The sequence below is a fragment of the Nymphalis io genome, chromosome 14 (assembly GCF_905147045.1).
Source record: "Nymphalis io chromosome 14, ilAglIoxx1.1, whole genome shotgun sequence".
Classification (NCBI taxonomy): domain Eukaryota; kingdom Metazoa; phylum Arthropoda; class Insecta; order Lepidoptera; family Nymphalidae; genus Nymphalis; species Nymphalis io.
In genome coordinates, this window is record NC_065901.1 from 11,632,930 (window position 1) to 11,653,391 (window position 20,462).

A 20,462-nucleotide genomic window follows, 5' to 3' on the forward strand; every position below is an offset into this window, starting at 1 on the left:
AATGTTATCTAAATTATTTTATATAACGGTAATTTACGAAAACTTTCCTTATTTTAAATACATCTTAAATTATTGGTTCGATTATTGTCAAGTTTTAAACACTATAATATTTTTTAAAGTGTAAATAACTTGTTCATAGTTCTAGTTTCAGTTTTAAGATGGCGCTGTATTAGTATATAATCCGAACTATTATTTTTTACTTTAAATTATGTTCCTGGCACAAAACATTTTTATAAGTATAAAACAGAATAACAGATGTTATTTTAAAAAAGAAAAAAAGACAAAAACTTCATTATTGTATTAGTTATTTTATGTAAACATAATAGAGGATTATAACATATTTTTGAGATATAATAACTGTATTTGAAATTAAAATATACCTAATCAATTTATTCTAATTAGATTAATACATATTTGTTCAACATGGCAACAGATAAACCAGATGATGAGGGGGATCCCGAAGCATTGGAAGAAGCGGGAATACTCGAAGCAGATGTTGGAGCCAATTTGTGAGTTATTTATGTTCATCTTCTCATCATCATAGCTTTTTTGCAATATTGGATGTCTATGTAAACGTATAAAAATTATGGAGCCATTTGACATTACGAATAAATCATGAAAAAACTTTGTGTTATTTTTTAACATTTTGAGTACCTAGTTATTATTTTATACAACATTGCAAAGCAGATTAAAAAAATCATTGGACCGAAGCAAGTAAAAAAACTAAATAATACACATGACAGTTTCAGAACTAGATATTTCTTATTTGTACAGAAATGTAACAGTTCCTCTGCATTCTTTCTTACTATCAATAAAAAAATATATTTACAGTACAGTATCAGCCTGTTAATGTCCCACTGCTGGGCTAAGGCCTCCTCTCCCTTTTGAGGAGAAGGTTTGGAGCTTATTCCACCACGCTGCTCCAATGCGGGTTGGTAGAATACACATGTGGCACAATTTCAATGAAATTAGACACATGCAGGTTTCCTCACGATGTTTTCCTTCACCGTTAAGCACGATGAATTATAAACACAAATTAAGCACATGAAAATTCAGTGGTGCTTGCCCGGGTTTGAACCCACGATCATCGGTTAAGATTCACGCGTTCTTACCACTGGGCCATCTCGGCTTTTAAAAATATATTTGGTGAAGTATTATTTTGTAAGTAGTTTCTTTATAGTTGAGTATTAAAATATATTTTTTTCCCAGTGATCAGCAACTTGCCGGTATAGATCCTAAATTGAAGATTAATATGGACCCACAGGCTCACCGCCATCTCCGACCTGAAATGATGTTCATTAGAGAGGAATTACGCCAAGCGAAACAACAGACCTTGGCAGTGAGTATCGAATATCAGACGAGCATATGGGCCATCTGATGGTTACCAACGCCTATAGACATTGGGATTGTAAGAAATGTTATGTAATGTTAACCATTGCTAACATCGCCAATGCGCCACCAACCTTGGGAACTAAGATTTTATGTCCTTTGTGCCTGTAATAACACTGGCTCACTCACCCTTTAAACCGGAATACAACAATACCAAGTACTGCTGTTTTGCGGTAGAATATCTGACGAGTGGGTGGTACCTACCCAGACGATCTTGCGCAAAGCCCTACAAACCAGTACTATGCAAGTGTAAATATATTATTTATAGTTTTAATAAGATGTTATTTTAATCCAAATACTTCATATAAGAAAGTATGGTTGTCATTTCACTAGCACAAAATATGTGTGCGAAATTTCAACTTGCCTAATAGTTTGAATAGTAGTAGTAGTAGTAGTCGTAGTAGTAGTAGTAGTAGTAGTAGTAGTAGTAGTAGTAGTAGTAGTAGTAGTAGTAGTAGTAGTAGTAGTAGTAGTAGTAGTAGTAGTAGTAGTAGTAGTAGTAGTAGTAGTAGTAGTAGTAGTAGTAGTAGTAGTAGTAGTAGTAGTAGTAGTAGTAGTAGTAGTAGTAGTAGTAGTAGTAGTAGTAGTAGTAGTAGTAGTAGTAGTAGTAGTAGTAGTAGTAGTAGTAGTAGTAGCTACCTTAAATTTTAGCTGCCATTATATAGGTAAAATTAAATAAAAGCTTCAAAAATGTTAGAATACATTTTTCAATAATACCACCAGTCACAGTCATATTCAATGAAAGAAGTTTTAGTTCTGTTGGCCATATCCCTCTGACAAATCCTGATTCTTTAAAACTATTCCACGTGAAATCAACTTATTTTTATAATGGAGACTGTTGTAATATTAATGTAAAATGAAGCCTCATTGAAGTCTTTCGTCAAATTTTATTTTAAGGTACGTCGCACAGCGCTGAAGAAACTTCTTTTGAAGGACTCTATGCAGGAGGACTGTGAGCTAATTAACATAGGCTTAAGTTATGCGCCCCCAGATCCTTAAACATAAAAAACAATGATGGTACCAAAAGGAATTTTATTGTGTTACCTTTTTTGCTGGTGTTTAATTAACTATTAAAAAAAAGCCGAGATGGCCCTGTGGTAAGAACGCGTGAATCCTAAACGATGATCGTGGGTTCAAACCCGGGCAAGCACCACTGAATTTTCATGTGCTTAATTTGTGATTATAATTCATCTGGTGCTTTACGGTGAAGGAAAACATCGTGAGGAAACCTGCATGTGTCTAATTTCACTGAAATTCTGCCACATGTGAATTCTACCAACCCGCATTGGAGCAGCGTGGTGGAATAAGCTCCAAACCTTCTCCTCAAAAAGAGGAGAGGAGGCCTTTAGCCCAGCAGTGGGACATTCACAGGCTGTTACAAAAAAAATTAACTATTCCTTCCAAAAGGCTCAACCAGCGAGACCTCTTGTATATGTCTCGCTGGTTAAGATTATGATAGACAAAATATCCGCATTTTTTTTTAATTTCAAAACTACCAATCAAACCAAATATTCAAACAAAGGTACTAAATGCTAGTAGTATTTTAAAGCTGATCTGTCACATTGTACAGTCATTCCGATTAATTAATGAAAACTATGGACTTTTTTTAAATATAATATTTACGTTCATTTTAATAAATATTGCTGTGGTGAGGAAAATTTACGAAATCAGCCCTTGAAAAGATTGTCCTTATTTCATTTCGTTTCGTTTTTCGTTCAGTTTTCGTGCAAATGACTTCGAGACAGGAGACAGCCCAGGATCAAACCCTACTGCCATGACAATCGCACATACAATTAAAAGGCATTTTCATGCAATCCTTCTAGAGTTTATGACTAATTAAAAATATTGCCTTTAAATTATACCAATATAAGTGAAAATGTCTATTGTAAGATAATTGGTAAAGATCCCAAAAGTTTATAATGTATTTATTAGTCGGAAGATAATTTAATTTCCATTGTGTTATTAAAATTGTTATATTGGCGTAATAAAAGTAATATAATTCCTATCGTTAACGTCTCTTTGATAAATTAAAAAACGCTAATTATATTTAGCAATGTAATGAACTCTTTCATTAAATAGTATTTTAATTAAGTTTATTTCAATGGAAAATTATATTAACTACAAGAACCTAACTTAATTGTTTCTAGACTACATTTAGGATTAGGTAGGACTTTTGGTTAAGTTATACTTATTATCGAAAGTAAAGGTTTTTAAATGTTATTTCTAGGAAGAATCAAAATTCAAAATATACTTTATTGAAAGCAATATTTTTCAATATTAAAATAAATAGGTACGTTAGTTAAATACTATATATATAATGCTTTTATATATGACCAATAAAAATAAACTACTACTAGCTCGACGCTTTTTTATTGAGTAATACGCTTAATTAATAATGTTTATTAAACATTGTTCAGAATCCTTCTGAAAACATCCACCGTTATTTACTGACCACTTTGATCTGAAATATCTCCTCTTTGGTTAAGAATTCCAATATTTTTATATCAATTATAAATTCATTTAGCTAGTACATTTGAGTTTTGAAAACAGTCATTGATTTGTTTATTCCTCATAATTTTTTCTTTGGCGTCGGTTATTACCGCACAATGGAAAACATGAAATATCGGTATATTTACGAGTACGAGTTCTACCGTGGTACCAGTGCTGCAGAAACAGCTTGAAGGATTAATGATGTGTACGGCGCTGGTGTCGCAAAAGAAAGCGCGGTACGTTTTTGGTTTCAACGTTTTGTTCTGGAAATTTCGACCTTCAGAACCAACCCCGTGGACGGCCGGAGACCAAAGTGGAAAATGAAGAATTAAAGGCTATTGTGGAAGCGGATCCATCACAAAGCACTTCAGAGATAGCTGCAGGCTTCGGGGTAAGTGATAAAACTGTATTAATCCACTTGAAGCAAATCGGGAAACTAAAGGAACTTGAATGATGGGTACCTCATGAATTGAGTGAATCGAACTTACAAACACAAACACGCGTTGACTGCTGTGTTACTTTGCTCAACTGACAAAATAATGAAGGGATTTAAATCGAATCATTACTTGTGATGAAAAGTGGATACTGTAAGATAATCGGAAGCGCTCGTCGCAAACAACCACTGAGTTAGATGAGCTACAATTGGAATATCTGCGACGTCCACCGTACTCCGCGGACCTTGCTCCAACAGATTACCATTTTTTCCGGAATTTGGACAACTTTTTACAAGGAAAAAAATTCAACTCCGATGCGGCAGTCCAAACCGCCTTCAAAGAGTTTATTGATTCTCGCCCCCATGGTTTTTTTAGTAAAGGGATCAACCTATGAGGGAACTACCTATGAGATGGCAAAAATGCATAGATAACAACGGTACACACTTTGATTAATTAAATATATTTTACAATAAAAAAATTGACTTTATATTCCTCCCGTACAAAACGCCAATTTCATATGTCCTAATATTTTCTTCTTTTCCAATATTATTTTAACCATCAGATCCTCGAGCAGGTATGAACAAATACTTCTAACTATACTGATTAGTACTTCTTTTTATTTTTACACATTTAAAGCGATGTAACTCAAAAACGGTCGCTGCGTTGCGTAGGATCTTAACTTGCTGGATTAAATCAATTCGTATCGATCTGATCTTTAATTGTTACAGATATGAAACATGAGCAAAATATATATCAAAATGCTCGTCAACAGCCATTATTTCTCGTTTTTATACAATGTTTGGCAATATTTCTAATAATATTATCGTGGATATATGCATAATGTTGTCATTTAAATAAATTGTAAGAAATATAAAAAGTGTTGGAAACATAAATTACATACAGTCGTATGTGTATTGCTTGCCATTGAAACGTAAACTTTGGAAGTAAGATTTTATAAAAGTTTTAAAACTTCAACTCATTGCTTGTGACAAACACACGTGTCGCTAGTTTCAGAGAAATATACTTACACAGTTTAAAAAAAATAAATGAAAATATTGAACATAACTATCTTTTAAAAGTATAACGTAATCGCGACAGTTAATTTGTTTGCGAACTTCATCTAAACATACTTACACATTCTCACTTCTAACTTTCTCACAATAGTAGACATATTTGATGTTTTGTAATGAAAACGTTATAAGTTGTTTTAAGGGCGTTAACATGGAAGACACTGACTAAACTATAAAAGATACATCGAATTAATGTACCACTGATTCTTAGGTTTTAAGAATGTTTGCAGTAACGTAACTACTTTAATTTAAATAGAAAATTAAATTTGTTGAATAAATAATTCGATGCATTATATACATAATAGTTGTCCATTCCGGCTTCGTACGGTTAAAATTCATACAAAGTTCCGCCTTTTAAGTTGAAATTTCTGAAAATCTTTTTTTAGCGATTTTTTACTTTATAAAATAAACCTACGTACAAACTTTCATCTAATTAAACAAAGTAGTTTTGGCTGTGTTATGAAAGTCAGTCAAGAGAAACGATTCATAAGTAAAGATTTAATTATAAACAATATCAAATCAGCTACTGTAAGATGGTGTTATCTCAAGCATTACAAATGTGTTTAGATACAAACACAGGTCTTATAAAGGTTTGAATTGAAATAACCCGCCAAACACATTCGATATGAACGTTGCGTAAACGTGGTATATGCAATAAATAAATTGCATATGGCGGAATTAGTAGCAGCAGTATAAATGCCTAAAGTTATTTGAAAAGAAAACTAAAATATTAATCACAGCCTGTTTAAATATAAAGTCAATTCAAAAAGTATATTTAATTTTTTTAATGTTGTCTCTAAATTTTTGAGTTTTAGCTTTCGGATGGTTCAACTAACGATAAGCCAACGTTTTTCTGTCAGACAATTATTATGTAATTGCTGCGTATAATCTTCGTACAATCCATTCACTCGTTCGTTACCGAGTCGCCTCATATCATAGTTATCTATATATAGTATATTAACCGACTTTAAATGTAGATAAGTGATCAGTGTTGTTTTCACTAACAATTGCCACACTTGTCCAGCGACTAGATATTCGACTGATAAAGATATTGATTTCGTTACATTACATATGTAAAATATTTTGTAAACAGTGAACGTGTAATAAATATATTTTATATTATGTGAGTATGATATAAATTTTAATATGACAATGTCATTATTGAGGGTCATATATGTGACACGGCGAACTGTATTGGAAGTTAACAAACTTGATTTTATGATTTATTACTTAATATAATTGAATTCAGAAACAACTTTTAGTACAATAATATTTTTTATAATGATATTGAAACTAGGATCTAAATATTGGTTCTTAATTTATTTTAACAATAATAAGTAGCTATAATCCAAGAAATCACATTAATATTAGTATGCTTTATCTGCATATATCTTATCGCAGACTTTTTGAAATGATTTGTTTTTTGTACAAATCTTTAATTCGTTTTTTTGCCAAAAGCTGCCCCGACAGGCAGTGTATCTCAGATTTTTATCTATTTTTCTGTAGAAGTTCCATTCTCAATAATAGCTAACTGTGCAGGAAATATTAAAGGTGTGCATCAGAATTACTGTACAAGGTGTACAAAATAAAAATGCATGTTTAGGTACCAAATAGGTATTTACCAAATGATTGTGTAAAAACAATTGCACAATACGGAGCCTTTTTGCGGAAATTATAAGTGGTCGGTCATGTTGACATCATTTTTTTTTCTTATTTATGATTTAGGTATTAAATGCTTTTAAACAAAGGTACTAAATAGTAATAAATAGGTACTAAATGCCGGTAGTATTTTAAAGCTGATCTGTCATTTTGTACAGTTATTCTGATGCACGCATATTAAAGTGTGCAAGTTTGTGCGTAACGGTGTATCACATCATACTAGGATAACTTCGACAAAGGACTAATGGCTTTACGTGCTTTCCTAGGCACGGTGTAGGCACTCCTTATACTGCAGAATGCCACTGAAACTTCAGAAAAACGTAATCACTTTTTATGGGTTCAACCCAGGATTTGCGCCACGGTAGCGAGCGCAAGCGATCCCGTGGCGCACTTCATTTAGACGGTATCGCTGGTTTATTAGTGGGTATTCCGATGTTCGGGGCGCACTCGGCGCCTTGGACACCGGCGAGCCCCACATACGGGATATGTTCTGTTTTTTCCCGCGGGGGAAAAGCGAAGTGTCTTTTTTCAGCATTAAAAAAAAGATTTAAAGTGAATGCCACGAAATCAGCCTAAGCTATACATTAAGTCACTTATACAAGTATTATTACAATATATTTTGATAGTTATGTCGAGAAATAGTAATAATAATTATTGTATAAAATATACAAGGCAAACAGTTATCCAGCGATGTTGATTAAAATTAATACGTCGTTTATATAGCAACATTAAAGAAGATTTTATTTTTGTATATTGTCGAGTTTCAAATTAATAAAAAAAAAACTAAATTAATTTTAATTGTTGAAAGAAGGCTGTTTTTTAACTACTTCAATGTGATACGAATACAATCTAATATTTGCGGACAAAGGTTCGGCTAACGCGACACCGACATTATATTTTATTAATAATTTAAAAACGACAGCTTTTTAAATATAGATAAAACATTTCGTAGATATTCGATTACCCATGAAAGTTACTATAACTTAATATTATACTATTTTGCTAGCATAGTAATATTATATTCTCTGCCTCGTGGCTTGATTGATGTAAGGCTGCAAACCCGGAGGTCCTAAGTTCATTTCCAGGTCGGACCAAGAATAAGTTATTGGGTTTTTCTGTCAGAAAATACTCAGCCGTGGCCGTGGCTAAAATCGGTCGGGAGGACCCTAATATTATATTCAGAGAAATAATATACATTAGCCATTTTATTACAAAAAACTGACACATTCCACACTTACGGGTCAGTAAAAAGTCATTGAGTTTTTCTGTCTAGAAAGACCTTCAGTAGCAATCCGGTTATAGGAAGTTGGCAATTTTTACAACATTCCTTAGAATTTGGAAACCAAATGAAGCCGTTGGTAGTGCGACTGTCCTTTTTCCGGTCGTGTTGGAATGCAGTTCCATCGGATTGTTAGAATAAGGAAAAATCAGTTTAACTTTCGGAATATATGTTCTGTCTAGTTGGTGATCTCCCTTGTGAATGGTTACCGTCGTAAACATCCGCTAGGAGGACAGCATCATATTTATTCGGAATTTGAAGATTCTGAACAGAGGCGATCTTTAAACACGAATAATCACAATGTAAATATTCCATGATGACTTAAATAATCGTTTTAGTGGTAATCCGGTAAGCGACAAACAAAACTCGCCTTTAATATACAATTGCGAGATTAGTAAATATCAAATTCGTATACATAACAAAACCAATAGAATAGTAATGATTTTGTGATGAGCATTTGAGTGGTATTTTTATTTCATTGGAATTGCGAATTTAATTATGTAAAAAAAAACACATTATCTGGATTGGAAACCATAATCTGTCCGACACGATACAATTTAAAGTCAATTAATGTTCATTATTCATCAAAAACGTTTTAAGAACAAGAGTATAATGATCTCTTCAGACGATACCGTTACAGACATGATAATAATTAAAATCTTTTTACGCTAAGCATGATACCATAAGTGTTTGAACCTCGAACAATTCAGACTTCTTCTTATTTTATAAATTAGTTTCAGACAATAATTATACATCATGAAGTTCATTAAAATATCGCAATGTTTGATTAAATGTTTTAATTAACTTGTTGCTCAAGTATACTTAAGACTATTAAAATACCAGTCGACGCCCTTAATACAGTATTTATATACTGTAAATGTTACTATGTATTCCTTTAACTAAGCACTCGATTAATCAAAATAAAAATCACGTGATTGTGACATGTATTAATTATTATAATTATTTACAAACATTGATGCAAAGATTTTACAAAATATTATATAGGGTCGAGATGGCCCAGTGGTAAGAACGCGTGAATCTTTACCGATGATCATGGGCGTAAGCCCGGGCAAGCACGAGTGAATTTTCATGTCCTTAATTTGTGATTAAAATTCATCTCGTGCTTTACGGCGAAGGAAAACATCGTGAGGAAACCTGCATGTGTCTAATTTCACTAAAATTCTGCCACATATGTATTTCACCAACCAGTATTGGAGCAGCGTGGTGGAATAAGCTCCATACCTTCTTCTCAAAAAGGGAGAGGAGGCCTTAGCCCAGCAGTGGGACATCAACAGGCTGTTACTGTATATAAGGCAGAATGAAATTAAACATGATAAAAATCATAATTATTTAATTACAAAAACTTTCACTTTAGGGTACTTTCCAGTGATGAATTATTTCTTAGTTTATTCACTTAACAATAAATAATTAATAAACATGGCATAATTCTGTCAGACTTTCAAACATTAAGCCTTATTATGAGAACTTGAACAAAGAGCCTAAGATTTTATCAGACAAAAAGTCTAAAATTTAGTCTAAGCTCGACACACGAGAAAATTAACATAACAATTTGATATTTTGTAAAATTTTTTATTTTATATTATAGGTTGGCGGACGAGCATATATGCCACCTGATGGTAAGTAGTCACCAACGCCCATAGACATTGGCATTGTAAGAAATGTTAACCATCGCTTACATCGCCAATGCGCCACCAACCTCGGGAAGATGTTATGTCCCTTGTGCCTGTAATACACTGGCTCACTCACTCCTCAAACCAGAACACAACAATAACAAGTACTGCTATTCTGCGGTAGAATATCTGATGAGTGAGTGGTACCTACCCAGACGTGGTGCCCACTACTGGTGGTAGGTGGTTTTCCGTTGGTTTCAATAAGTATTAATTCAATTTAAATTCAATTAAATTGTTAATTTTTCGGTACTTCCCCCTCACTCTATGTTTATCTCTTTTTTATAACAATCCTCAGTTACGCTCTATATAATTCAGCTCTTCGCGATCTTGTACTATATATTGCTTACTTAGAATTGCAAGTTTATATAATACTACATCTACAAATAATTTACAAGTAGTAGAAACACCGGTTCTGACTCATTTATAATAGGTCTCAAAGACCGGTTGTATAAAAAATATTTTAGTTTACGCTCCGCAATCTACGTAAGCGATTGTGTACATGGTGACCTCGGCTCGTCTTAGCTATTGTTTGAGATGATCGTGTCAGTAAATTAAAGAAGGATTCAAAAGTATACGTAACAGAGGTCACGGTCTCGAGTCTCATTGCATCGTTACAATCGGTTAATGAAGATACAAATGATATTCGAGTACAGCTGTACCTTGAATATAGTTAATATTTTTTAATTAAATTGTATGTTTACAGAATTCACTTAAATTAATTCGAGTATATGATGAAAATGATTTTACGATTTGTCTATTTAATCTTCTTATTTTTTTCAGATGTCCTGTGCAGAAACATTTTAAATTATAGTGTTCTGTAGATATATCAGTTAGAGGTCAAAATGCTGTGGCAAATATTTTTGGCTATTTTAGTTTGTTACGTGTTGTGGAAAATTTTCAAAACAGATGAAAATGAACTGAACCGTTTACCCGGGCCGCCGAAATGGCCAATAATTGGGAGTGCACTATCGTTTCTGGGATTGTCTCAAAGTAAGTACATCGTAAATGATTATTTGACATTACGTTTAAACAATATGAAAAAGGTAAGTTATTTGGATCTCGGATAAATTAAAACGTAAATGTAAAACTTGGTTTTACATTTTACGTTACAAAAAATTACTAAAAATATACTAATTAATACAAAATAAAATTAAGATAACATTATTTATTATTTATTTATTTATTTATTTATTTATTATTTATTTGCATCTCTCAACAATTCTAGCGCCCGTTTACGATAAATCATGGCAGAGTCATTAAAAATATCTAGATCTTGACAAAAACCATTGTACAACCGTGATGATCTAGGCATTGGTGCATTACATCCTAATTTCGTTTTTGATATTCTGACATCAAAAGTGCCCAGAAAACTACGAACATTGCGCCTTGGAACACTTAACTTACACTTACAAAACTACACTTAAAAAACAAAGAAATAAACTCATTTTCGCATTTTTAATATTAGTTAAGATGATTGAATGTTTGGTATGGAATTTCTTTATATTATACACTAACAAATAATTACCTAATTATACGATTCCAATTGTAGGTTGACGGTACTATATCATAGAGAGTCATGTTTCAAGTACCAAGTATCATCTGAACGAACGATGTGTGACCAAACGGAGAACGTATAAAAACAAGCATTTATCTTTACAGACTTGTTTAATTTTACAAAACGAGCATGCAGAAATAAACAAAAATATTATTAAAAATACAATTCACAGTTCCTTACACATCCTGTTATGATTATTAATTCAATTTATATATTTGATAGACTTTTTTATGACGATTGATTTAAATCTAACCTACACCATTTTAACCTACATCATTCATACAAGTTAGTATAAATATGTATATTTATACTAACTTGTATGAATCTATTAAAGCCGAGATGGCCCAGTGGTAAGAATGCGTGGAACAAAACCGATGAATATCTGCCTGGTGCCCTGCCCGGGTTTGTACCCACCCATTCGTCGTTGACTGTCGTAGCGTGCGGACGTGTTTGTTATCTCGAGCGAATGTTGCTAAGCAAGTTACAAATAATAACTGAAGCGAAACATCGTGGCTTTGGCTGCGTTGTCTATGCGTTGTGGATGTTTTTACGACTACTTTGGCTTTCTTTAAGGGTTTTTGTTGTTTCTGTTGTGACATATTCTGAACTCGGCTGTGCAAATGGAGTGTTGTTTCGTCTTGAGATTGGTTATGTTGGTTTTCACTGTTGTTTGTTGATTTGTTTTTGTTGTTCAATTATTTTCATTTTTTAATTTTATATAGGGTTTTTTGTTTTCTTTTGTTTCGTTTGATTGTTCGTTGGTTTTTTTTTGTTCTGATGGATGTCGACACGGATTTGTCGTCGTCCGACGCAAATGCTGAGCGTAAACGCCCACTTGTGGGCCTTCCGCTCTTTGATTCCGGTTCAGATACGGAGATCGAAATCAGATCGGCGGCGAAACGTAGCAGTGCTAGCCGGGGGAAGCTCACTTCCAAGGGACGCGGAACTGGCCTCGCTCGTGCCAAAGCCAAGCTTAAGGCAAAGGCCGCCGAGGCTAGGGAGGAGGCGTTTGAGCGCTCCTTAAGAAGTCGGGCTTTCCGTAAGGAGACGGCTGTGATCGCGCTTGACTCTGAGGAATCCTCTTCCTCGGAGGTCCGTAGGGAGGATCCCCTAAAATTGGGTGCAGAGGAGCTGCGTGCGGAGGCTGGTCGCAATGCAGCACTTATTCTGGAGATTGCCCAGAAATCCAGCAACCTGAAGGGTGGCTTCATCAAGAAGCTCAAAGAATCTGCATCTTCGCTCCAGTCCATTGTAGATGCTCTGGCATCAAGGACCGAGGCGAAAGAGACGCGCAGGCTTCGCGCTGATAATGGCCGCCTACGCAAGGAGGTGGACAGCCTCAAGGCTGAGTTAAAAGCCCACCGCCGTGAGTTTGCGGAAATGCGGACCACGGTGGCAGTGGCAAATGAGGCTTTGGAGGAATTTAAGGCCTCTATAATGTCGTCGGTGGGCTTTATGATTAAAGCTCAAATGGAAGGAATTCAGGACCGTCTCCTTCCAGCGAAAGTGCTCCGTCCCCCTCTGGCCGCGGACAAGAAGCAGGCTGTAGTGCAGAAAATTGCACCTACATACGCGCAAGTGGTCCATCCGACCCCACCACCGAAACCCGCACAGGCGCCGAAACAGGTGCCCGGATGCGCAGGAGAAGGGCGTTACATACGCTCACATCCTGGAGCGTGCGGAGCAGGGCGTTAAGCTTCAGGATATTGGAATCTGTGGCGGCCTTAGGGTCCGACGATCGGCGACGGGAGCCAGACTCCTCGAGCTGCCGAAAGCACAGGCGGAGCAGGCGGATAAGCTTGCTGAGAAGCTCCGCACTGTCCAAATTGGTCGCCGCAGTTGCTCGTGCAGGGAACTGCTCCCCTGACTCAGTCAGATGCGGAGTGTTGCAGCGTGATCCCGGATATATGGGAATAGTCCGCGTCACCTGTCCTCTCACAGCGGCGAAGAAGATATCAGTTGCCGGTCGCCTCCTCGTAGGGTGGAGCTCGGCCAAGGTATGCGTATTGGAGCAGCGCCCTTTGCGCTGCTTCAAGTGTATGGGCCTTGGCCACACGAAGGTGCTTTGTCCATTCAAAGCGGAACGAGGGGGGCTATGCTTCCGGTGTGGCCTAGATGGCCACAAGTCGGTGGGCTGCACCGAGAAACTGCGCTGTGCTGTGTGCGCAGACGCTGGCAAGCCCTCTGGGCACGTGATGGGATCAGGGGAGTGCAACCCCCCATCACAAAGGGTACGGTGGTCTTAGACACCCAGACTACCACCAATGTCAGACGGCGCCAGGCCGAGGAGGAAGCTTCAATGTCAACATGAGCACAGACATAAAGTTCCTCCAGACGAACGTCAACCACTACGCCGCGGCGCAGGACCTGCTGCTGCAGTCCATGGCAGAGTGGCAGATCGACCTGGCTGTGGCCTGCGAGCCATATTATGTCCCTCCCCTACCTAACTGGTTAGGGGACTTGGACGGCACCGTGGTGGTTACTACCCGGAGTAAAACGAGTTCTCTCTCACTCATTGAGAGGGGCTCGGGTTACGTAGTGGCAGGGTGGAGAGAATTCGTAGTTGTGGGTACGTACTTCTCTCCCAACCGCGGCCTGGCGGAGTTCGAGATTTATCTCGGCTCGATCAGAGCTGCGGTGACCAGGCAGTCACCGAGGCCGATACTGGTCTTGGGTGACTTCAATGCCAAATCACGTGCCTGGGGCAACCCTGCCACGAATCCGCGAGGAAGGGCCATTCAGGTGTGGGCACTATTCTCCAGCCTGTCCCTACTTAACAGGGGGCAGGTTTACACGTGCGTGCGGCAACAGGGGCGTCCGTGGTGGATCTCTCTTTCGCCACCCATGTTGTAGCACGCAGAGTGTTGAATTGGAGAGTAGAGGAGGAGGTGGAGACTCTGTCGGACCACAGGTACATCCGGTTTGAGATCTCTACCTCTCGCAGGTCGGTGGAACCCTCAAGGGTGCCAACCACGCTTCCGAGGTGGTCTCTTAGCCAGCTAGATCGTGAGCTGGCCAGGGAGGCTGGCATCGTACAGCGGTGGGGTTCCACAGGAAGGTGGGAGGGCGCCAGTGCAGAAGAGCGGCCACATGTGCAGTGCCCTCAAAGAGGTCTTCGATGCTGCCATGCCTAGGTTCCGGCGTAGAGCTCCGCGCCGGCAGGTGCATTGGTGGTCGCCCGAAATAGCAGAGCTTCGGGCGACGTGCAGCCGGGCGCGTAGGTCTTACGTCCGTTGTAGGTGGCGCAACAGCTTTGATGCGGACTTGGAGGGACAGCTATTGGCTGCTTATCGTCAGCTGAAAAAAGACCTACAGCTGGTGATAAGTCAGGCCAAGGAGAAAGTTAGGGAAGAACTACTGGCGGGTCTGAACCGGGACCCCTGGGGGCGTCCGTTCCGCGGTGTGCGTGGAAAATTCCGCACGCAGGGTGCCCCCGTGATAGAGACAATGTCGCCGGATCTCCTCCTGCGCCTGGTCGGGGAACTTTTCCCCCCATTCAGGTGAGCATGTCCCTCCACAGATGGTCCCTCGCTCCATGATTGACGACACAGTGGCTCCACCACTGATCACGGAGCGGGAGATGGAGGTGGCATTCGACCGCTTGGGGGCCAAAAACACTGCGCCGGGCCCAGACGGGATTCCAGGGCGTGTTCTATGTGACGCTCTGGAATACCTAGGCGTAAGGCTTCGGGAGCTGTTCGACCAATGTCTGTGCAGCGGGCAGTTTCCGAAGCCTTGGAAAGAGGGAAAGTTGGTCCTGTTGCCAAAGCAAGGTCGACCGCCAGATTCTACCTCGGCATACAGGCCGATTGCGCTGCTGAACGAGACGGGCAAATTCTTTTAAAAAATTCTCGCTGCCCGTCTTATTCAGCACCTCGACGAGGTGGGGCAGGGTCTGTGAGAGGCTCAGTAAGGGTTCAGGGCGGGTCGATCAACTATCAACGCCCTGGACGCCCTGGAAACCCGGACCACGGATGCGGTGGCCCGAGGGGACGTAGGTCTGACAGTATCGATAGATGTTGCGAACGCCTTCAATAGTCTTCCTTTCGAGACTATTGGGGAGGCACTCTGATAGCACGGGGTGCCTTCCTATCTCAGGAGGCTGTTGGGGGCATACCTCCAGGACCAGGTAGTCCTCTGGGAGGGGGGAGATGGGCGTCTTGTCCGGCGTCGGGTAGGCTGTGGCGTTCCACAGGGGTCAGTTCTCGGCCCAATTCTGTGGAACGTTGGCTTCGACTGGCCGAAGTCGGTACGTACAGTGGACCGCATAGGAATGTTGGGCTTGAGGGTCTCCATCTCAAAAACGGAGGCCCTCTTATTCCACTGTCCACATCGAGGCCCCCCCTCGAGGGGCGTTTATCACCGTCCAGGAGACGGTGATTAGGGTGCAGGCCCACATGAAGTATCTGGGCCTGACCCTGGACGGAAGATGGAGCTTCAGGCAGCATTTTGTCCAACTTGGCCCGAAGCTCATCAACGCTGCTGCTGCCTTAAGCCGGCTCCTACCAAATGTAGGAGGGCCGGAAACGCCATGCCGGCGATTATACGCCGGTGTTGTGCGGTCCATGGGTCTGTACGGTGCTCCCATCTGGGTGGACGCTCTCACCACTCGTAACAAGGTTCTCTTGCGAAGGCCGCAGAGAATCATAGCGGCTCACCGCTATGATGCACCGCGTATCACCCTCAGGTGATACGCGGATATCGCACGGTGTCGTGGACGGCGGCAACACTCCTTGGGAGCTCCAGGCGGAGGTGCTCGCGGAAGTGTACCGGTTCCGGGCGGAAGTGAGGTCGCGTGGCGACCGTCCAGGGTTGGAGGAGGTGCTGCGAATCAGGACTCTCGCCCAGCAAGCCCTGATTCGCAGGTGGGAGGAGGATCTGAGGTCCCCTTCAGCAGGCCTGGCGACAGTCGGCGATCCGTCCCCACTTGAGTCGCTGGGTAACGAGAAAAGGCGGCACACTGACCTTCAGACTGACTCAGGTGCTTACTGGACATGGGTGCTTCGGTAAGTACCTGCACGGAATAGTCAGGCGGAAGGTCACGCCCTCCTGCCACGAGTGTGGTGCGCCTACGGACACGGCATACCACACTCTGATGGAGTGTGCCGCTTGGGGGCCTCTGCGCCTTTCCCTGGCGACTTTAATCGGCGGAGACATTTCGCTGCCGAGCGTGATAAATGCCATGCTTGGTAGCGAAAGGTGCTGGATGGAGATGGTCTCCTTCTGCGAAAATGTCATGTCGCAGAAGGAGGCTGCGGAGCGGGAGCGCAAGGAGAGTGCCTTTGCTGACCCGCTTCGCCGAAGAAGACCGGGGAGAAGACGTCGGCGCTATGCGCATCTTCTCCTCCCGCCATGAGTGTCGCCGGGGCCAGGAGGTCTCTGTACCCCGAGTACCCCCTAGGATTTGGAGGCCCGCAGAAGCGGGCCAACCGTTGGGACGGCACGGTAGTATGCGCAAGCGATCCCGTGACGTCCCCCGACAAGACGGAGTGGGTACCGCTGGTTTTTTAGTGGGTATTCCGGCGCCGTCAGCGCCGGCGAGTTCCACATACCCCCCACCTCATGTGGGGGAAACACATAAATGTGTTTTTCCAGCGAGAAAAAAAAGGGTTTGTACCCACCCGGACAGGCACCTCTGTATTTTCATATGCTTAATTTCTGTTTATAATTCATCTTGTGCTTTTCAATGAAGGAAAACATCGTGAGGAAACCTGCGTGTGTCTAATTTCACCGAAATTCTGCCACATGTGTATTCCACCAACCCGCGTTGGAGTAGCGTGGTGGAATAAGCTCCATACCTTCTCCTCAAAAAGGGAGAGGAAACCTTAGTCCAGCAGTGGGACATTCATAGGGTGTTACTGTATCTTATGTTAATTTAAGGTCAAAGTTATTTATTTTCCTTACTCAACTGTCATAGGGAATGCACTATATTACTATAAGCTCTTACTAATTTCTAAACATATTTAATTTTTGATCAAACAGGGGCTGAATTCTACTAATTTATAACGATTACGATACGTTCCCGATTCAATTCCGATCTAACTTTCTATCATCTGTACTTATTAGAATCGGAACCGAACAGATAATATATCAACATATACCGTTATGTCAAAATCAAACGTAATTGTTAACTTTTTCAGCAATAGTCGATAATTAAATTAAGGAATAGGAAAACGGAAGAACGTGAACATGATGAACAATCACGCTTCGATTCGATTGCGATTAAGTGATAATTGTTAGTAGAATTGTTCCCTGATATGGACAAAATAGTTAATCTGAAGATATTTTAAATAATATCCATTTACAATACTCTAATAGTGGATCAAGTAAATGAATAATGAATATTTATATTAATTTATGTATAGATTTGGCTTAGTTGCTTTTGACAGCATTAATGAATAAAATCCTTCGTGTAATATAAAACTTGTTTTAACAAGGTTAAATGTTACGCATTGGCGTACACACAGTAATAAAGTTACCATATATAAATATACATTACTGTAGTATAAAATGCTACAAATTTATTATTTTATCTTAATTTTATATTTTTAATATAAAGGTTTAATTTGATGAAATTTTAGTGTAGATTTTTTGTATTATTTGTTTCATTTTTTCTTCCTTCCTGTATTATTTTTAAGTGGAAACTTATGTTTATATGATTTAGAATTAATTGATTTGTATTATGTAATACTATACTGTTTGTTTCCTTAATAAACATAAAACAAAATTAGAAAGCAATTATCTCTTAATCTCAGGGCCAATTACTCATCAATTTACTTATAAATATCAGCATTTTATAAGTAGAAATATTATGGAGTTACAATCAGATATTATTAATAATTATAATGCACCATAAGACCAATTGTCAAATTCAAAGGGTTGTCGATTGAGAGCACTTTGAATTAAAAAAAAAACGGGATTACTATATTATTTGTTAATGTCTGGCTTTGACGCTGAATTCAGAATAATTGTGAAAACAAAGAAACTCAAACCATGTGCATATTTTGTGATAATTTCACAACTACGCCTCAGGATGATTGAATTTTCTTTGTTTCTGTACAATACCGACATTACGACTTGAGTTAAAGCACGGTTAAAGGATGAACATTACAGTTTCCAAGATGATTTTATCCAACAGCCTTAGTGGCTAATTGCATGAACTAATTAAGTATCTTGTTTAATATTACAAATTTAAAGCACTGTAATGCTACGTAGGACTTTAATTCGATACGAGTCGATTGTATAGTCCAATGAAGACTCGAATAGATTTAAATATTTTCGTTAGCGATACGATATTTGATCAAATGCTATACCAAAATGCTCACCAGTTCCCAAGATTAAAGTTCTTTTATTTAATGTAGTATTATTGTATTTCTTTACTTACAATGAAACTTAAATTTCTATTAGAACTTGTAAGGATAGCGTGGAGTTGATAATACATACGTTAGTAATCGCTTTATCGTAAGTTTAATCATTTTTATACATAGTTGTATGAATATTTATTACTGTCCATTTCGAGCTTTGTGTATTATTTGCACTTTCATATATAAGGCATATTCTATTCAGTTGGTAAATACTACTCGCCTATGTCATTGGTAACGGTGTTCGTTTTAGTATAAAATAAAATGTTACAGAGCATAATAACTTTACATGTTGTTGCCAATATGTATCTATTATATAAACGTAATAGGTAACTTCCTCGTTGATTTAGTGGCCAGTTTATAATTAAGCTTTAGTTATAACAATAGCCCTAAATTCTCCATTTACTGGACTCACTTCTTATTCAGATCGGAGGCTTAGCAGTTTATAAAACAATTGATGTCATATTTTACGGTGAAATAATTAATTTTCCTCTTGATTCTGTTTAAGTTTCCAGCAACAAATTTTGATTATTTACTTCCGAAGTTCAACCAGTGTCAGTTTCCTATCAGATGTAGCTTGATGACATCGTTTGCAGAACTCGATAGTTCTGGATGGATACTTACTCGCCCCTCTACTCCACTGATTATATGTCCTATCTTCTGCAAAACTCGGTAGTTTTGTTGAGTCACTACATTCTCACTGGACTTAGTTGTACCAAAGTTAAATATGATCATAACATTATTATAATTATATCAATTTATTTCATTCATATAAAATTGACTTTAAACAGAACTGAACTTTTGACTTGGATAATAATCATTTGAAATAACATAACATATTTGTTATATCACAAACACGTAAAAGATGAGTTAGACCAGTGGTAAGAGCACGTGCATCTTCACCGATTGGGGTTCATACTTCGGCACAAATGAACTTTCAGGTGGTTAATTTGTTTTTATAATTAATCTTAACAGAAAAATCTTAGTAACTATATTTATTAATTCATTTTAGTGGTAATATATTCCATGACGTGACTTGTATTAAAGAAAACCATAAATAAACTTATGTATGTACCGTGTTGACTTTTGGTTATTTGAAAGAAAAATACACATCCTTGAGACAGTTGCAATGTTATCAATACATATCCTACAAGTGTTATGGTCCGATCCAGCACACACACAATCACTGGTTACACACCGATTAGATAATTGTATTCCGGTATGAGGCTAAAGTGAGAAAGTGGAATGTCACTTAAATGATTTTTTCTTTAGAAACGGTAATGCTTATAGATAGAATTTTTCATAGAATTCTGCAAACTCAACAGAACACAAAATTGTTTATGAATTAGAATCAACTAGCGCTTTACCCCTTCGCTCACGTTATAATTCAGAAATGCTAAATACCTTTACTATCTTTCGATATAATTCGCCCACTAAAGATTTTTTTTTATAAATGTTCACATGCCATTTCACTGGCGCTCTATTTTCATAACCATTCATATTAGTTTAAAAAAAAGTTTGCGTACATAAATGA

General features: G+C 38.5%; 2 protein-coding genes across 5 annotated transcripts in view; both read left to right on the top strand.

The window, feature by feature from the left end:
* Positions 1-288: 288 nt before the first annotated feature.
* LOC126773310 (uncharacterized) lies at positions 289-3,251 on the top strand. Of its 3 annotated transcripts, none has more exons than XM_050494142.1 (4): positions 289-509; positions 1,210-1,339; positions 2,287-2,406; positions 3,135-3,251. In XM_050494142.1, the coding sequence occupies exons 1-3, from the start codon at positions 424-426 to the stop codon at positions 2,386-2,388; spliced, it is 318 nt and encodes a 105-aa protein (XP_050350099.1). In that variant the 5' UTR covers positions 289-423; the 3' UTR covers positions 2,389-2,406; positions 3,135-3,251. The 3 variants fall into 3 exon arrangements, with proteins under 3 accessions (XP_050350099.1, XP_050350098.1, XP_050350097.1); XM_050494141.1 differs by having other exon boundaries at positions 3,109-3,240; XM_050494140.1 differs by having other exon boundaries at positions 2,287-2,341; positions 3,109-3,240.
* Positions 3,252-6,378: 3,127 nt separating this feature from the next.
* LOC126773244 (cytochrome P450 4C1-like) overlaps positions 6,379-20,462 on the top strand; it is a 30,598-nt gene continuing 16,514 nt past the window's right edge. Inside the window, exons 1-2 of one of the 2 annotated variants that reach the window (XM_050494047.1) lie at positions 6,379-6,506; positions 10,793-11,002. In XM_050494047.1, the coding sequence (XP_050350004.1) occupies positions 10,855-11,002 (148 nt within the window). In that variant the 5' untranslated portion in view covers positions 6,379-6,506; positions 10,793-10,854. Of the gene's footprint in view, positions 6,507-10,481; positions 10,704-10,792; positions 11,003-20,462 lie in introns of those variants that run through there. The other variant, XM_050494046.1, reaches the window with a different exon arrangement.

Coding starts and splice junctions, on each gene's coding strand:
- LOC126773310 (XM_050494140.1), top strand. CDS start 424: ATGGCAACAGATAAACCAGATGATGAGGGGGATCCCGAAGCATTGGAA. Junction 510..1,209: donor GCAGATGTTGGAGCCAATTT/GTGAGTTATTTA, acceptor TTTTTTTCCCAG/TGATCAGCAACTTGCCGGTA. Junction 2,342..3,108: donor GGACTCTATGCAGGAGGACT/GTGAGCTAATTA, acceptor TTTTTCGTTCAG/TTTTCGTGCAAATGACTTCG.